This window comes from Helicoverpa zea, chromosome 17 (assembly GCF_022581195.2).
Source record: "Helicoverpa zea isolate HzStark_Cry1AcR chromosome 17, ilHelZeax1.1, whole genome shotgun sequence".
Classification (NCBI taxonomy): Eukaryota; Metazoa; Arthropoda; class Insecta; order Lepidoptera; family Noctuidae; genus Helicoverpa; species Helicoverpa zea.
In genome coordinates this window covers 8602157-8622385 of record NC_061468.1, presented here as the reverse complement: position 1 = coordinate 8622385, position 20229 = coordinate 8602157, and the positions used below count along the sequence as shown (strand labels likewise).

At 34.9% G+C, this 20229-nt stretch overlaps 1 protein-coding gene across 1 annotated transcript in view; it reads right to left on the bottom strand.

Moving 5' to 3' along the window:
- The window catches only part of LOC124638343 (sodium channel protein 60E-like), a 173495-nt gene that overhangs the window by 46515 nt on the left and 106751 nt on the right, over positions 1–20229 (bottom strand). Inside the window, exon 3 of the mRNA XM_047175287.1 lies at positions 14153–14361. Within this exon, the coding sequence (XP_047031243.1) occupies positions 14153–14361 (209 nt within the window). The remainder of the gene's footprint in view (positions 1–14152; positions 14362–20229) is intronic.

Below are 20229 nucleotides of genomic sequence, written 5' to 3'. Positions count from 1 at the left end.
CACATTATCCCCATGCAACGAATGCCAAATTCCTATCCCTAGTAAGTCAAATGACCAGATAGATAAGTTATAAAAAGTCATAAACCAATCCTACACTTTATCCCAACACTCATACACATCAATTCTACCATCCTTTACAACCTAATACAAAACGACTATAACACTTCCTCCGTCGTAATAAGGTCTAATATAATTAAACCTCACGGGGTGTCGAGAAAGGCAACTAAATGATTGAATCACGGATAGCTGGAGGCGTGCCTTCCAACTTCGTAAGTGCTGGGATCTAGTTCTCGGAATAGAAAGGTATTTAACATATACTAGGCGAATACGTGAAGCTAACGTTTCGTAATTTGTAGCGAGGAGTTTAAACCAAGATGGAATGTGTTATGATTTAACTGACGCTTTCATGAGTGACTTCTACTGCATTAAAATTGCTATTATTATAAGTGTGACAGTATCTTTGTCTCTCTGTCCGCAAATCGCGCCAAAACTACTGAACGAATTTAAATGAAATTGGGTACCTACAAAGACTGTCTACAAGCAAAAAAGGACATTTGCTATTTTATCCGAGTGTGGGAAGTGGTTCCCTCGGAGTGTGGATGGAACCACGAAGAACAACAATTTTTCTATCAAATGTATCAAACTATTGTGCTATGTTTGTTTTTCATGAAAAAGCCTTTGAATATTTTCTAGGCTTAACGACGATAAATTATTTAGTTTCGTAACATTATACAACTGTAATCCAATGTTAATTTAGACTGTTTAGCAATTCAGTATGTAATCAGTGATTACCGCGTGTGGAGTACAAATAATTCGGATCGTGAAACTAACACCGACTAGTTTAACTCATTTAACGGGATTAAGTTTTGGGTCCCGTTTTTAGGTAAATACGATATTTACCACTAAACTTGAAAATAATGTTATATCTTGAGAAAACGCCTAATCCCGGACGGAAAACCTTTGACAAGTTTCAATATTAAATAAAAGGTCCCAACGACTTGAAAACCTCCTCCTCTTTGGGAAGTCAGTTAAAAACATAGACATAATATTAGTAAACAGGACTGCGCATATAAACCCAAAAAACGAGCCGAGTGAAACAGTTCGTACGGAGGCTGTCTGTCCCTTTCTAATAGGGTGACTATGAGATTAAGCTATGTGAGACAAATCCGAATTTGCTAAGATTATTAAACGCAGATTGGTATTGAAGTTTTAACTTACGCAGTTTGTGACCTTAAGATACTTGTAAAGGCTTTTAATAATTAGCGGGAATTAGCAGTATAAAAGCAGGAAGATTCGAAGTGAAGACTGTTTTTTTTGTATTTCTACTTCATATATAGACTGCTGAGCCATTTATGTCGCCTTTCTTCATTTTTTGGGAAGCTATAACAATAGTACAACAGTTTTAAAATCCATCACCCATATTTTCACTCATTACAAGAATTCATGGGCACCCTAGTTGTTTGGTTTACGAAAATGTTATTATTAGCTAACCTGTGGAACGATATATTGCAACCACCATAGGATTCACTTTTAAAGGTATAAACGCAACACTTTTTCACCATTTAAATAGTTTAAATTGATTTAATACAAAAAATATAAACAAAATTTTAAATGCTGATTACGCGCCAAGAATGTTCAGGGTTACCGCTAGAAAAAAAAAAAAACAAAATAAAAATTTATGTTGTTTATGTTTTAAGAATAATTTATATAAATAAGTTATTCGTATAATAAATTAATGCGATTTTTATTAATTTGTTGACTTACAATTGTTAAAATAAGATAAAAATATATGTGATTCAATTGTTTATTTGGGAAGACAAAACTGTTGATCACAACATTTTTTTATGCTGGCAAGGTGTTAGAAAGAGACAAACGGCCTCCGTTCTAACTATCCCTCTCGGCTCGGATTTGCCTCTGTGTATTATGCAACAAATTTAGTACCTTATTGCGTTGGAATAGAGTTCAATTTCGTAAATATATATTTCGAGCGTGCGCAATCTTGTTTATTATATTACATCTATGGTTAAAAATTACTATTATCTTGTACAAGTCTAGGTAAGTAAGCCAAAAAAGGTGTAACGACTATTAAAGTTCCAAGTTCAAAATCCACCTAATAATAAAGGTAAGTACCAAAGAGTACCACAAAACCGTGAATCCTTTTTTCAAACTGGCACATAGCCAGCCAGGAACAATTCCGAAGCTAAGACAGCGAGCAGAGACATAAAAAAATAAAACAGCCAACTTACTACGAAGGAGGCCAGATAACTCCGGGAGAAAACAAATGTATCGCGGAAGGTTTAATTTAAAATGTTCTTGCGTACTCCTTTTGTAAATGGAGTGTGGACTCCGATAAAAAGGTTCGTTAGGAGTCAGGTAGCTTTCAGAGGCAGAATAAAATATATTACTGTTGTAGTTATTCTGATTATACTCGCAGTGTTGGTTTTGGTACAAATAAACTGAAGAGGTTTTTATGTTATACCCGCCTAAAGTACATGTACACTTATAGGTATGAAGTTTCAAAACATGAGCAATGTCGAAGTTCCTACTTTAACAAACTGTAGCGGCCGTTCTTTTCGACGGAAATAAATAAACCCAAAGTACATTTCCTGTAAGAAATGATTAAATTGGATCCTCATAAACATCCAACCAATCATTCCCTGTATCATAAACATCAAAAATGAGAATAATTATCAATCACTTCCCACACAAAAACAAACCGCCAACAGCAAAACTCACCTAATTCATTATCAATAACACACTAAACAGTTTGAACACAAACACAAATACACATAAACAAAGTAAACATTTGAGTAAATTCATCGTGAAACAAAAGCCGTTCGTTTGAACAGCCAACCTGTTTAATTAGGACTGCCCACAGAACGGCCCTACGGCAAAAAGTTCCGCAAGTAAAATAGGATTTATGTTGTAATAGGTGTAGGTGCAATTAATGAATTTTTGAAAGGTATTCAAAGGTTTTGAATGAACGAGTATCATAGACATATATAACGATCATAGAGGTATTTTTTCTATAAAAATATATTTAACTTTATCATCACGATTATTTATATCTGTTTAAATCTTAATAAGAATTGAGAAAAAATCTAGTTGCGGCATAACAAGGCAATATTGTTAGTGCCAGTTGCTGATTTTGCATATATTTAAATACATATTTTTTAAATATACTCCTAGTGCCCACTTTCTACTTTTTCTATTCATATTGTATTAGGTATATTTACTTTCTAAATATTTTCCATGACATATCCGTTTTTAGATCTACGCATTTTCCAGTAACTGTTACTGAAATACGTTCCATATATCTATGACGTGTACACGAGCGCAGATATCAAAGATTCTTAGATACGTCGCGAGTCAAAGGGAGCCTGGATGAACGATGTATCGATAAAACACTTTTATGTAGGTGCTGCAGTTTGTAGGGCATGAGAAATATGATAGGATGCTACTTAGAAATAGATCATAGCCTTAAATGAAAGCCTAATTGAAGCATTTACGATGTCAAGACGAGATACCATGTGGACCACAAATAAGATTCGAGAATGGATGGCACAAAAAGTTGACATTACGACTTCCTAAATATTATAGATAAAAGCAGTAACTTTGTACTTTTTTATGTTACTTCCTCTTCTTTCGTGTGTCTTTACTGTGTACATAAATGGTTAAATAAATAATAAAAAAGATAAACATTATAAATGCGAAAGTAGTGGATGGACTTTGAAAAAACTTGGCAGTGACATAGCTTGTTTATCAGAATACGTCTCATACAGGCTATATTTAAACCATGTTGGAAACTAATTTATTGGGACGCGGGTGAGACAAATTCCAGCCCGATTCAGAAAGGCTCGTAGAAATCTAAAAATAACTAACGAAACGTGAACATACCTCTTCCTAAATGTTCCTCACCAAGTTTCAATGTGTACCTTCTAAAGTACACTTATATGAAAGTCATTGAACGCCAGAACATAATGCGAAAAGCCAATGGAAAAACATATTAGTCTTCGGGTGATTTATTATCTTCCCCATTCTCCGTTTAAAACTGTTTGTTACATGAAGGATCTAGAGGTATAGTGATAAACTGTTTCGGGATAAAGTGGGGATCTTCAGAAGTGCAATGTCATCTTACTAATACTTCAATATATTGGTGGTTATTAGAGTTTTTTGGGTACTTTTAAAACTTTTAGCAGGTCAGGTGGGTTGCATCATTTATCTATAGGTAACCGAACCATTTTCAGTTGTGAATTGGCTGATTTGATCAATGAGCGGCAAGTATATGGTTTGGCTGTGTCATATTTAAATGGTGCAACTCACCTAATGCAGTATTTGGCACAAAGATCAGTATTCTTCAGATCGATCTAACCATGGAGACGGACATATGTATTTTTAACATATGCACCTAACTTTGACGTTTCGAAAGAGCTTTCATAGGCCTATTTGAAATAAAAATTTTTGAGTTTGAGTTTGAGTTTGAGTTTAAGCGGGGTGATTAGAGTTAACGAGTAAACGCATCGCAAATGCTAGTCATATAAAAATAAATGACAATCATATATTTACTTACACTCGATGACTTACACTTTTTATTATTTAGCAAGTATAAATCTCGAAAAACGTTTACATTTTCCATACTTTCCCACAGATAATACAGCAATGAAGCGTCCATTTGATGGCGCGTCCCCATTTCATTGACTGGGATTGTAGAAAAACTACAGATCTATGTCAAGCAGACTGCCATTATGTAGATGACGCGAATGTTCTGGTTTCTGTGGCGGGTGGAGGTTTTATATAAAATGTACTTGTGTGAGATAGTAATCTGTTACTAACTGATAGGTAAGATTCATAAATTATTATTTGGTACGGTTACATTTGCCTGGATAGCTAGTGCAGATAAAAGGTGGTTGTATAATCTAGCTTTGATCTGCGGTTAGAGATTGAATTATGACATGAGTTTTATGTCAAAATTCTCTAATTGCAAATCAAGGGATAGGCTATAGAAATCTGTAATAAAATAAATCTGTAAATAATGCAAATGTATGATGAGACTTATTTGTCAAGTTTTCCCTATATATAGAGAGTTTTCATCTCATCTTTGCAGGCCCTACTAAAACTCATAATGTAAGTATATTCAGGGATTTCAGACGGATGGCTGTTCATGTTACAGCAGGTACACTTCGGGTCAAGGGTGAGCTTAGTTTTGTTTTCATAGAGGGCTGTTCAGTAGGATAGCTATTTTGTTCGTCCCGTAATTCAGATTATTTTTGTGTTTACCTTCTACTGTAATGTTATACTATGTGTATGTTATGTGCTTTCAAATAATTGTTGCTTTCATCAATAATTTTAATTAATTTTAAAAGAGATATTTTGTTATTGTATTTGTAAAACGTTTTACACTATTTTACATTGTCATATAATTTATAATTGCGCATTATGGCACGCCACCTGTAAGTATGTACATACAAAATATACACCAATGTTTTATGAGAACCATAAATCCAGCAGCCCTTTCACGAGTTACTACTTTAAAAACAAATGCCTACCACAACGCTATACACACACACAAACCTTTGGCGTGTCAACTCATCGACTAGACAGACAAGCCATCACTCGTCCCTTTGTAAAGACATCACAACTATACCGTTCCGGAATCTACTTTGACATCTTTATTGGAGATTCGGATCTTCATAGATTTTTAGTGAAAAAAAAGTAGACGTTTCCGCAGCGATTTGTGGTTGTTTGATTGGTTTGTGAGTTTGGCGCTTCTTGGAAAGTGCATGACCCTTTTTGTCTGATAGGTTAACGAACTGAGAGCCTGCCTTATAGTAAGCGCTATTTTACTGCAGTTATATGCTTCAATCTGGAGTCTTTATCCTAAAAAATGAGAGATTTAGCGAATATTTAAAAATAAAAAATTACATAGTGATAGCTAATTACGCTTGGCGAATAATCACAAAAGGCGCAGTTATTTACACCTCGGATTATTATTACCAATACAACAAATAACAAACATCGCCCCCTTTTGTCATATGCTCATTGAAACGACTGTATGAATACATGAAATGAACATTAGCATTCAACAAATGGCAGTATTCGATTTTAACAGAAATCGATACAATAGACCATTCGATCAATTGTGTAATTCATTGTATCGCGATTCGGTTTGTTGTCGACCTGTCATTTTATGCTTTGATTTGTATTTTTATTATTGTGATATAGTTTTTCAGTTTGAAGTAAATGACACGTACATAGTATTTTGCTAAAGGTTACACGTGCAGCCTACGTCGTAGCCGCTGCGTCGTAGCTGCTACGACGTAGGCGACGCAACGGGTGACGTCACACCGTAGCTTTCACGCCATATTAATGTTAATGAATATGATAAAAAATGACTTCAATTATTTACATAAAACCTCCTAAGTCTGACAAATACTATGCTGAAAACATACATTACATACATACATACAGGACCAATATTGCTACTATACACGACATAGTTTTAACTACTTGGGTTTTCTGTTTCTGAAGTTCCTTAACTCATCACGTTATCACATAAAAGTCAAACCCAATTTTATCCGCATATCAACGCGGTTAGTTCAAAGTATTATCAAACCAGAATTAACATACAAATGAGGGTTCCCAAAACACAAAGTTATAATTAATAATTATCCAGCGATTACTTTCAAAGACAAACAGTTTGTCTAATCGCCGCCATGTTTGATAATCTGACGTTTATCCGCGGCGGGTGATCGGGGGACATGTTGTGACGTCACTGGCGCCAGTGACGGCACATCACAATGACAGTGACGTTTATAGTTGAAGGGTATAAATGTCTGTAACTTAGAATGAGATATAGTTTGTGTTTGGTTGATACAGGTTTTACTAAAATAGTAGGTAGTAAAAATTTGCACGAGACTTATTTATACTATTTCAAGTCTGTTTTCATTAAAATTAACACCCCAAAAATAAAAAGTGGCCACACACCACACGAAAACTTTTTCGATGAACGGCTTTTCTATCCTACTGACAGACATGTGTTGCTGGGGAGATTGTTGTACCAACAGTTTTGCAGACAAGTAGGATAAATGATTTTGCGGTCGAGTTTGAATTATACAAAGCGTAATCTAGGTCTCTTTGTCATAATGGGCATGAAAATACAGATAATAGATCTGTATTTTTTGTATTTTAACTGTCTCCGTTTCATAAACTACACACCACTAACAGACTCATGATTATCGCATTTATTAAGATTCTATGACAAATGTAATCTAAAAACTACATTAAAATAACATATAAAGAACCTGTAAATTCATACAACAAAACCACGCCTGTTGCTTTCACAGTTTATAACGTGGAATTCCGGCTTCACATAGCCGAAGTAAGTTTGCGCATTGCGTAAACATCCGCACCTCCGGCCCCAGTGCTCGGTGCTCGTACTCATAGGATTAGTTTAGAAAATGTACGAATTGTTTTGTGAGGGAAAGTTTGAGTTTTGTGGTGGCAGGGTTAAGCGTAAGTAAATTATATTTGCAGATTATTTATGAAAAACCTACAAATTATCAAAAGAAATGGAGATAAGAATATAAAGCAAGCATTCCGGATTTGCGAAATGCTTTTTTTGCGTGATTTACTTATAAAACGATGAAATACTTAATTTTCTCGTTATAAGCATGGGCTAGATAAATTATGTCAATATTGTATGAAACATGTTTCTAGTACATTTTATATAGAGTAAGTATCCATGATTCGATGCCGTGATCATACAGTTTCAGCCTAGCGACAGTCAAACTAAATTAAAAACTCAGAACCTCCTTTATTTGAAGTTGATTATAAACAAATACAATAAAGTGTAGCCTTCGAACTGTAATAGCTAGGTTATAACATGGACTTAATTGCTTTGGAAAGCGAAACTTTGAGGTTTATACTAGGTTCAAACTTAAGTTCAATGTTCCGTTCAACGGCTTGTAACTACCGTTCAACTATTTTCATTTTACAATACACTACCATTAGCGGGTAAACATTTGTATAATTAATTGTTACTTCTAAACGTTTGAATATTAGTCATTTTAGTCATTAGCCTATTCTTTTGACCAGCTATGTTGGAGTCGGCTTCCAGTCTAACTGCATGCAGCTGAGTACCAGAGTTTTAATTGGAACCACTGCCTAGTAGATTTCCTCATCCCGTTAACCGGGCAACCCGATATACCTGTATTACATATGGAACGCAAATAAAGATTTGAATTTGAATTTGAATTTACCTTCTTACATCTTACTACCCGAAAGGACTGCAGTTAAACCATCAATAAAATAAATTTGAGAAACGACTACATAAAAACTTCAAGCCAAAAATAAAGTAACACCCATCACTCACTACTTCAAAACTCGTGTATATGAAACCTAACCGTACTTCAGTGAGGTTTAATCAATAAACCTGTTGATCAGGCGGCCGATAAAACATGCTTCTCACTAATATTAGCCGGCATTAGTTGTAATGCCGCAGTGTCGCCTCAATGCCGCACACTTTGTATGAAGTAGGATAGAGTATTTTGTTGAAAACTTGATCTTACTACTAGCTGTTTCATGTGTATTAACTCCATTTCTTTTATGCTATCCTGGTAAACAGTGAGCAAAAGCTTCCATAGATAAGTATTGGTAGGCTTATGTAAGATACGCTGTCCTGGTACTTGACGAACAATTGCATCAAAAATACCTTGATCGCGCTGTACTTCTTGAACTTTATGCTGTCCTGGTACTTGATGAACAGTTACGTCGGGAGATAAGAATACTCATGTAAGTTATGCCATAATTAATAAATTATTTAATCAATATATTAGTAATAAATAGTACTAACACTGTAAATAAACCTGTTGATCAGGCGGCCGATAAAACATGCTTCTCACTAATATTAGCCGGCATTAGTTGTAATGCCGCAGTGTCGCCTCAATGCCGCACACTTTGTACGGGATACTGGGCTTTCAACGGTTCTCGCTGTTGCGGCATATTGGGCTGGCATAGTGTAGTCTCAATATATGACATGTCATCGATACGAAAGAAGAAGAAGAAGAATGATACGGGACAGAATCTTTTGTTTATAACTTAATCTTAAGTATGGTCATTATTCTGTGCTTCGACTTATACTGGTGCAGAAAGAATTTCCCTCGGGACTGAATTAAAACCGTGGAAATTGTATTGGTCACTTGTAATTCTATACAACATACAATCATATACTTTAAACGTGTGTATTTGTAATTTTATTGACCTACCTAAGAAAATTTAGGAAGAGTGTGGAAAGAACGTGCAAAGCGAAATAAAAAAATATAATGAAATATACGTGTCACAAAATAATTCAAAGGACAATGGGCACTTTGTATGGGATTTGGTACCCGCTCCAACAGTAACGTATGATATATCATTAGAAAGGTATTTACGTGAAGAATAACAAAAACTAGGGGGCTTGCCTCAATTAGCTGTCCGGTCCGAGTAATGATAAAAATGGAATCGACATAGAAACAAGTATGTCATCCATATATGCGAATTCATTAAGAGGCATACGTCGTCAGTGTAATAATTTTAAACTCAGTTAATAGACATCATACATTGTTTGAGATACACTCTATTATAATGTAAAGGTTGTAATAGTCTATGGAGTCATACTACGGAAACACAATCGTCATCTGATTTGACAAAAGTTCAAAACATTTCTATTTATCTTTTTTTAAGAAGAAATTCATCATTATCTCAGCACCTCTTGAGGAGCAAGATTAATATAATATATAATTATTATATAATTTAGATTAACATCGTCTCCTGACTTTTCAACCTTAATTGATTGTAAATACTGAAAGACTTTCATCAAATACATAAGCTAGTTCTGCGTGAACTGCAAAGGTTTCCACAGTCTTTTTTTAAAGCAGTGGGCAGGCAAACTTTCTATGAAGGCCAAATTCTTGTTTTTTTTTTGTAACTTTACCAGTTTGTATTCAATACAGTTAGATTTATGAACTACATCTACGTTGATGATTTATGAACATTACACAGTCTATTAGTCGATGTCACGCGAAATGGACAAGGATTTGGGACTGGTCGTCATAGTAAACATTTTTTGCCTTGCCAAGACCTACGCAATGGTACTAGAATCAACACTGTTGGACAGGGTACCAAAACGCCCATCGTCCTTTTAACAGAGCCTATTTAATATCACAATAAGCCACTATTTTTATACAATCCATCAGTTTAATTTGTATACGTATTTAAATGATAACATACAAGGAACTCAAGGTCGCTGAAAACGTTACAATGTACGTACAAACGTACTCATGTACAATGTCAAAGTTTTATTTAGAAAACCGGGCCAGCACACATTGGAAGTCTCTTGTTTGCTTTAAGCAAATAAGTATACAGTCTAAACGGTTTTTTCTCTTTTATTCGTTCGTTTTTAGGCGGAAAATCATTTGTGATGATTGTAGAGTATTCTGTTTTTCCTATGAGTCTCTTTAATTCACGTATTTCAAAAGAATCGGAAGTGCTTAAGGGAATAATAAATAAATCAGATTATATTTGATGGATGCTCAAACTAACACAATGTTCTACTGGATTTAAAATATTGCTTTGCAGGTTACATTAGTCCTTCTACTAATTCAGATCATTTATTTGAAAACGACACTAATAACAATTCAAAAGTTCAACAACGCAATTTCAGATCCATAGTACTTAATCCCAAAATTAATCCCAATAATAATTACAAAAACCGCGTTACACAAAAAACACTAGCAACTTTTATCGTCACAAGTCTTAATACGCAATCAACGTAACGACGCCATCACGATAGGACCTGCCAAAGACTTGGCAATCTTATCACGTGGGGACACTTTCCCAGCCATGGAGGAAGGAAACATAGTGGAGATGCTATAAGGAAGGTAGGTCAGACGCCTTCTTGTAGGTCAAACAACGTACGGAGGGCGTGATCAGTTACTTGAACTAATGAGACGTTATGATAGATAGATACCTATATGATTTATTAAGTACACCAATCAGTCAAATTTTTATTTAGACTTAATTATAGTAGGTAACCATTATTTATTTTATTTATTTATTTATTTAAATCAGGCATCAAGGCCCATAGAAAACACTATACATAAATATTATAACATTAAATCATATACTAATACATATTTTATACAAACTACTTAAAACTAATGCACACGCAGTGTCGGCGTCGTGTTACGCTGCGAGGTGTCGCGGTCTTATGGCTAAGAGCTATCTTTGCCAGACAACCTTATGGGTCATTTTCAAATCAAAACTAATCTGTCAACGATTGGTCTTGATTGATTTGTGGTTTTATTTTTAATATAAAATAATGTGCGAGTTCCGTAGAAGGTGCGTAAGGGTGGAGCTAATAACGTCCCTAGTCTCCCGAACTCCCGCATTTCGGCGCGGTTCTTTCTTTTTCGATTTTGCGTTATGATATCTCCGCTAGTGATTTAGTTCTCCATGTTGGGGTCGCACGTATGTTGCATTCCTGATTCCTCTCTCCTGGAGGCCGAAGTTCCGCTAAATTGAGTGCGAGCAAACTTTGTTTTTCACTTACATCTCGAATTACAGAACGGTATTGGATCGGCTCACGGGTGGATTACGAATAACTTTGTGTTGTGAAGTTGGTGTTCGTGGTGAGGGAAACGTTTTGTCGTTGAGTGTTTTCCTGGTACTCATGATTCACACAGCTATTAGTATTTTATGGTTATTGGTATACAAAACGAAATCATCTTTCATTTTGTCTTTTCTCAACTATGTTGGAGTCTTGGGCTTCCAGTAACTAAGTAACTAAAGCTTATGTGTTTTATTCGTCAGCAAAACTGGATTCAAACATTAAGCAAGTAAAAAAATCATTTCATCTAGTTCGGTTGACAGATAAATCATTTACAAAAACAAAGCTTAAATTCACCAAAAAAACACCACGTTCTAAAATCCAGTATTTACGTATTTACACCTCCTTCCAACTATTTGCGCAACAACTAACACGAAAATCAAACTTAACCCTCGAACTGCGAGCGCAAACTCGTCATTTCATTGAAACTAACATCGCCACCTCGGGCCGGAATTAAAGTGCATTCCGTTCAGCATTCATGCCGCATCGCGACCTGCCGGATATCCCGGTCGGATTTAGTCTTACCTTTCATGAATATCTGACTACTTAAATTGGTTTGTTTGATCCCGGAAGCGGTTGCTTGGGGGTTGAAAGATATCTGTTTATAAATAAAAATATGTTTTTATTTTGCAGCTAAGATTTTTTTTGCATGCGCGCGTTTTGGTCTCTGAATGAAATGTACTTACTACTGCCTGCTTGTTATCTTGGGTTCCATATTCCTCTATGGGCTCACTATATGCATGTATGATTTGTATTTTTGCAATGATAATTGTACATTACATTAGTGACGTAATTTGTGTGGGAGGAGATACAAAAGACCGGTGGTTAGGTATATAATAAAAAAAATATTCTCACCTTCACACATAATAGCAGAATTATTCGCCCCTACACAATAATTCCCCAATAAATTACCCGAACACATCGTATCAAGCATTAAGCGGCAAGCTACAACCACTTACGATAGTGCACCAGTTATAAATTACATACGCGACGGTAAATTATACCATTCGTACCACGGAGTGAGGAAAGATGAGCAGAGATGCTATAAGGTAGGTAGGACGCCTTCTTCTAGGTCACATACGCACAGCGGGCATAACCAAAACGACTGAACTAATGAAGCGTTCGAGTTCTTTAAGATATCTAACAACGATTCTTGTTATTACAAAATGGGCGGGTCCAAATAAGGCGTTGAGGGCGAAGACAGTAACGTTCCTCGTCCCCTGAACACCCGCATTTTAGCACACAACCTTAGGAGATTTTCCGTTATGCCATCTCCGCTATTCATTTTGTTCTTCATGATTCATATATATAGGTAGGTACACATGTATATTCATACTACATGGTAACATACGTTTTCTACATCTGTACAATCGCGCACACTAACGAGATCATTTATAACGTTGACGTAAACGCAAGTAAGCGAGTAACGTGATTGATTCAACCGTCACTGATGCGCGATCAGATTTTGTTTGCGACAGTACTTGCATGGCGGAGTTTGCGCATAATTTTGACAGTTGATTTTAAAGTTGAATTTGGAACGTGGTTGTTTTAAATTGAGAATTTGAAAGTAAAATATAATTTGATCTTTTTGGAAGTAGATTTCTAAACCAAAAAGTCCTGTATCTGAATTAACGTATGCTAGGATCGAAACTTAATGATGAGTACAATGTTTAGGTTATAAAATACACCTAAGTTTTAAATAAATAGAAACTCACTGAAAATACTTGTCGCTGATAGATTTAACCGTATTCTTTCGTCATTCATAATTCTGATTGAATTTCAAATAAGTCCCAATTACAGAACCGAAATCGAACCCCAACAGATTCTGACAGTAAAGGACATCCAAACATCGGAAGCTTTTGTTAAAATAGCGTTAATTTGACGAGGTTAAATATATTGCTGGCTTATGTCTCATTAAGTGGGCAATTTACTGAATAATTTTGCATTATTTCTGGATATGAGCTTAATTATCAGCAATTTTAACTAATTGACACTTTAATGGGTTTATTTTCGGTTATAAAATAAAGAGTTAAATATATATTATTACATGTACCTATAGTAATCGTTGAAACGAAATTGTAATATTGAGGATTAAAAGCTTCATTAAGATCTTCAGTGAATTTTCAATCAGAGGTAAGTTACAAAATTGCTGTATAGGTAGGTCTCACGAAAGCGGGTGTCACTGTCTTTGTAAGACTCGGCAACTCGACCAATACTGAGCGCTCCTGAGCTCACACATACAACGACATCATCATCACCATCATCAGCCTATCGCAATCCACTGCTGGACATAGGCCTCTCCAAGTGCACGCCACTGAGATCGATTTTCGGCTGCTCGCATCCAGCTCCTGCCAGCCGTCTTGCGCAAGTCATCATACAACGACAAATTGCATGTAAATTTACACATACAGTTATGCATGCACAGCATAGGTAGCCTATTATACAACTATGCTCCTACCTATTAGCTTATCATATACTACAATTTATGTAAGTAAAAAAAATACTCACTCAGCCTCTTCGATAGTCTCCGACATGGCAAGGAAGACACAGTTGAGCAGGATAGTAGCCATGACGAAGTAATCGAAGTACTGGTTCGTAGACAGGTAGACGCAGGCCCTCCGCACGGGAGACCACGGCGAGTACCAGAACAGAGATCTGGTGGCCGTGAAGCGATGGATGTAGTTCTTGCGAAACCGTTTTGATACCACGCAGAAAGTCTGGAACAGAAAATTGTAGGTTAGGTTTGAGGAGATAATCATGAAGGAAAGGAACAAATCTGAGTTTGTTCTAGGTAGTGAAAGTTTGATAGGAGGGGACATAATATGGTGATTTCCGAATGGCAAAGAAATACATATTTGTTATGTGGTCAGTTTCGTGAACCTGATTTAGTAGCATGTACGTACAATCAACTTCAGGTCAGTGGTAACCGTTTTATAGGAAAATCGTACTTATTACTATTGAGTTAAGGTTACAGTTACCACTGATGTGCAGTCTACCGTACCTTTGATGAATGAATAATGATGAATTTAAGGATGAATACAAAAGATTATTTTATATGTTCATGAAAAAATTGTGTGTTCTACAGGGATGTAGAAATTCTAATATCCTCTCTTTAATTGATATAATCTAAACTATCCTAAACGTGTCTTTAAGTTATTAGTTTTCGTTATACGTGGATATTGATTGTTATACACTAAACTTTTCCACGAAAAGCATTCCGTTATTTTCAAGCAGGCGTACCTACACATACTTTTCAGACTACATTACAGACTCAAAATTTACACTAAGCAAAACTTTATCGTTCACATCATCAAAATCTATAGCAATAACAAGACAACCCGAAACAAGAAACAAGCAATATCCCCAGTAATTATCTCACAAACCATACAAAAGCTAACACGAGCAACAATTATGAGGCTTGCAAATTAGCGTGGTTAATTGTCGAGCCACGAGCCACCTGCCACCAGCGTCGTTAGCCATTAGCCACGTAGCCCTGCAAGTTTTAATTACCAGCACGAATTAATACCGCGTTCGAAATAATTGTTTCGCTCTGTTTACCTGGAAATTACATTCGTAATCAGGTGCAGTTTTGAGCTGAACTTTTGAACGGGTGGTTACGTGGGTGGTAAAGGGTTATATTTGAGTTATTTTGTAGAGTTACATGTACTATAGTTCTAGATAAAGTATGTGGAAAGTCAAGTTTGCCGTAAAATTTAGGTTTCTCTTCAAAGAAACAAAAGTTTTCATGTCAAAACACATTACTTATATTATTTAGACATACAGAACATCGTTTTTATCATATTGAAACATATCGTGGTGTTCTCTTCAAAGTGTACACTGTACAGCATGTTTCGTGGTAATATTTTAACTAACTCATTCTTTATTGAAAACGTAAGTCTTGGTCTTAAAGAGCTTAAAAAATAACGTAAAATTATAATGTAGCTATAGTTCCTCAGTGCGTATACACACAGCCTATACACACAGTTTGTGGATTGAATGCTCGGCTTTCATAACGTGAACAAAAGCGTGTTGAAGCCAACAGTGGCATTCCATTGATTGCCAGGTATCGCCTGATCAAATTGCCGCGTGTTCCCCTAACAACCGCATTGCTAACGTCATGATGCCGAATATAATCCAGGGCCTAATGATTTTGGATTTAATGTAGAATAGATTCATTTTGAGAATGATTATTGTTTAGGAAAGAGAAATAAGTAGTCTGTACCAATTTTTGTTATACCTAAACAGCCAGCCAGAACGTTTGGCATGAATATCTGACAATCAGTCCCTCCATACAACATTATCGAACTCAGTTTTCTATTTCTATCTAGTAAGAGTTGCAGGTAACAGTAAAAGAGAAAAAAAAAGCTGGAAAATAGCTTTTATTTTCAGTTATTTTGATGGTTTTTTATATCGTGATACTTCACTAGCAACACTGTTGTATTTCATACAGAAGTGTAGCAATCCTGAAAAATGACCGATGACCTCGGCCCAGTCAAAAGCAAAGCGTATTTCATTTCAGTGGAGCTTTCAAAAAAACGTCGCATGGATCATAAATCTTTTCGTAAAAAGAAACGCATTATACAACATTTTTTTTCCGTTGGCGACTAACGGTTTTATTACCAGCGAAAATGCTATATTTCAATTTGAAAAAAAAACTGACATTAGAAATGGTTTCTTGTTTAAAAATTTACAACTGGCAGAGATTTTTGTAACACCAATCTATTGGTGATTAAGCTTACCTACATCGATATTTTTAACACAAAAACAAACTATAGCTATATCTATCAGGTTTAAACTTATTATTTAAAACATAACGCATATTCAAGCGTTAATAACAGTTCTTACGATCCAGTTCCACAGTTCCTCCTAACGCGTATTGCGACCAAAGAGCTTGGAACAGTTCTACACAGTTAATTACCTCTCATTAGGGACGATACACGGAGTTGTCATAGTTAGTCGCTACAGGTTGACACCAACAACAGTCTCAGTTGTCAGTTGGTAGTTTTTGACAGCAAGAAAATCTCTGGAGAAGTGTAATGTTTATTTCTTGTGTGACGAAACTCACATGTTTAGTCCTGAGTTGTTTAAGGTAGTCTCAAAATAGAATGATCTCAAAAGTTTTCCTAGTCATGTACATTTCTCATGCTAAAACATGGTCAAAAGTATTCTTTCTGATACATAGTTCTTTTGGTCAAAGGTCAATGTGCAAGATTTATAGGCGTGTTTTTTAATATAACAAACAAACATAGAGAATGTTTTTATCCTCATTTGTTGCCAAATACACATGGCCTTTAAACTCCGATGCTCATTTGATTTGTATATTTAAACACAAGGCAATGACTAGTTCTATTTCAATACCAATTACCAATAAAAGGCAGCCCTTAGACATTTACGATTAGTTCGAGAAGTAAAACAGTGATGTTTGCGCATATTTTATTCACAAATCACTGCGGAACGTTTTAAATCAATCAAAAATAGCTGTTACTCTACTGTGGTTCATTAAATCACTGTTTAACTGACAGATATCGATTCTTAAAAACAAAACGGGTATCGATTACACTAGTTTACAAATTTTTATTTTTTTCATATACCCCTCACAAAATCTATACCAGTAATCTCTGCCACCTATATACATTCTAAAAGTAACAACATAAAAATTCTATCACGTCACATTTTTTTTCTACCCCCAAATATTTGTTTTTAGGAATCATTCTTAACTCTCGATCTTTGGTGTTGCATTACTTGTTTAGTTTAGAAGATATTTTTTGTTTAATAAAAAAAAAATGTCGCGTAGACAGTGTAAACAAAGTTGTGATAGATTTTGTTATGTTTGTGGACAATTTATATTTATAAAGAAGAAAATACATACATATGACAGAATCGTTGAAAATTGCATATCTTCATTATTTCGGATTTCCTGTGGCCAATAAAGAAAAAACTGGGCTCACTATATGTTTTGTGAGAGCTGTAGAATCACTTTACTGTGATGGACATCCGGCGAAAACATACACCTGTCATTTGGTACACCAATGTTGTGCAGGGAACCAACTAATCACGAAAATGACTGTTACTTTTGTGTTATTAAGACTTCGGGTTTTAATAGGAAAACTAAGTCGGGTATTGTATATGCATATGTCACTTAAAGAGGGGGTGTTTGGCGTCCCACAAGTATGCAAAATCATAAGTGATTTTAATGTTGATACTCTTTTATCTACGACTGAAAGAGTTGCTTGGAATTCATTCAAAACTGTTGTTAGAGACTTTTTAAGCAATAATAAAAGTGAAAACAATAAAGAGATAGTCAGTGATTCATTACAAAATTATCAAAAGATGGGTGTTAACATGTCAAAAGATTCATTTTATACATTCCCACTTGGATTTTTTCCGGAAAACTTAGGAAGCATGAGCGACGAACAAGGAGAGCATTTTCACCAGGATTTAAAGGCTTTTGAAGATCGTCATCAAGGCTATTAGGACGAAAATATATTGGGAGACTACTGCTGGTCTATATTTAAAGAAACCGATTCCGAAACCTACAAAAAGATATCCAAAATTAATAATTTTTAGTTGCTTATGGTCCGTTTTCTCGTGTTTTTTAAATTAAGTATAATTCCAAATGTGGACGTGATAGATTTTTTTAAATATTTTTCCTAGAGTACCTATAGATAGATAGATAAAATTCAACAACTTTCATCTGGGGTATAAAAACCGTGTAAACTAGTGTTATTGATGCGAGTATTCTAATGAATCGGATAAACGGTTTATTTTGAAATATGTGGTCCGCCCCTCACATGAATTGGTCCGTAAAATAAATATGTAATATTATTTGTCCGAATTATATTTTTTCACTAAGTTTCTTGTTTACTGCGCTGCAAATGATGTAATACAGATACGTTTACTTGCCCTTAGGTAAAAGTTACAAATCGTATAACCGTTCTAATAATGGAAGGGTCTAGAACTCTGAACGTTCAACTGACGTGAACTAGTCTGAATATTAAAGTTTCAGACTAAACGAGTCTACAACTTTCAATATTGACTGTGGTTCAAATTGCAATATGTTTGCATTCACTCAACGTCAAAGTTGCCAGTAAAAGCGGTTAGGTAGAATTTAATATTAATTTTTCTACCACATTTTTGTGACTGGCAACGTTTGCTATGTTTAACTACCGAATTTATTACTGTACAAACAGTTTTCAACAAATAGATTTTAATTTATTGCGTGTTCCATTCCATGCATAAATTAAATGAAAAAGCGGTTTAAATAAATCCATTGTTATTTTGTAATAATTAATTAATTTATTGGCTAGATAACCACGATGTACGCAGTAGATAAGTACCTGTTATATCCCTCTACATTACCAATTTACATTAATACAAATAAAGTACTTGAACAATATTTTGCTGAATAATTATTAATGGTTATTGGTTAACCAAATTGTACATAAATTAAGTATGAAAATATCAGTTGACGTAGTTTAAATATTGCTGTTTCGGAACAGCCCACAAAATTAACACATAACCCCTTCTCTTAAGCGACTTCGTTCGGAAATCTTTAAATATTTTTTCGGGTCTGAACTAAGCTTATGATGCAATATTGTTTTGATCATATGTTTTGACCATTTCTCAGTCCAGTAACTACCATCAGTATAATAATGTTCTACCAATCTGCATTTTCGTGCTCATAACAAAATATCAGCCGTTCATTTTATGTAAGATTGTCCCAAAATTTATGTTTTAAGTTATTCAAAGCATTAAGTGGAGGGTTGTAAAACGGTGTAAAGACCGCCGAGCAACGTTTTACTTGATGACTCATAACTTGGTAGGACAAACTTATGTGCCACCTGCGGCCGAATTAAAATAGAACAGCCTGTGTATTTTGTCTTGAAGTAAAATATTATATTGTATATTTTGTAAATTTTGGCTGTTTTATTTAATTGGATTAAGAAATTGGAGCATACTTTTCTAATGTATCGTTTCGTTATAACTATTTTTATTGTAAATATTTTTTTAAATAAATAAGCTGTTGAATTTCCAATAAATAAATAACTATTTAGAAAGATGATTAAAATTTCCCGCACCCAGATAAAAATTAGCTTATCCTGTTATGTTCCTTCTCAGGCATTAGCCTATATGTGTCAAAAGAAACACTTAAGTCGATAGTTCTGGTTTGAAAACGTGAAAAAGTTAATTTTGCATTAACAACATTCGTAAGAATTTTTATAAATCGCTTGGATATTTAAAACAAAAATACAACACACTACACTTATACTTACAAAAAAGCAGGCTTTTAATGACACGACAAAACTTTCAAAAAGATAGATAATTAAAAGAAGCACGACGAAGAAAGATGTACAGTTTTTTTGTTCTGAAATATTCAAGCGTGGCACTTCATTGTTTCTGAAACGTGCGAGAGACAACGGAGAAATTTATTTGTTCGCCCTTTTAAGTCGTATTTTGTGCTGCTCCGTACAAATTATGAGTTATTGGAATATATTTTTTGAGGGATACACTGACGGTAAATGCTGGTAATTTTGTTGGTGTAATATTGTGTGTTGTTGTAGTAAAAATGACTAGGAATCAGAAAT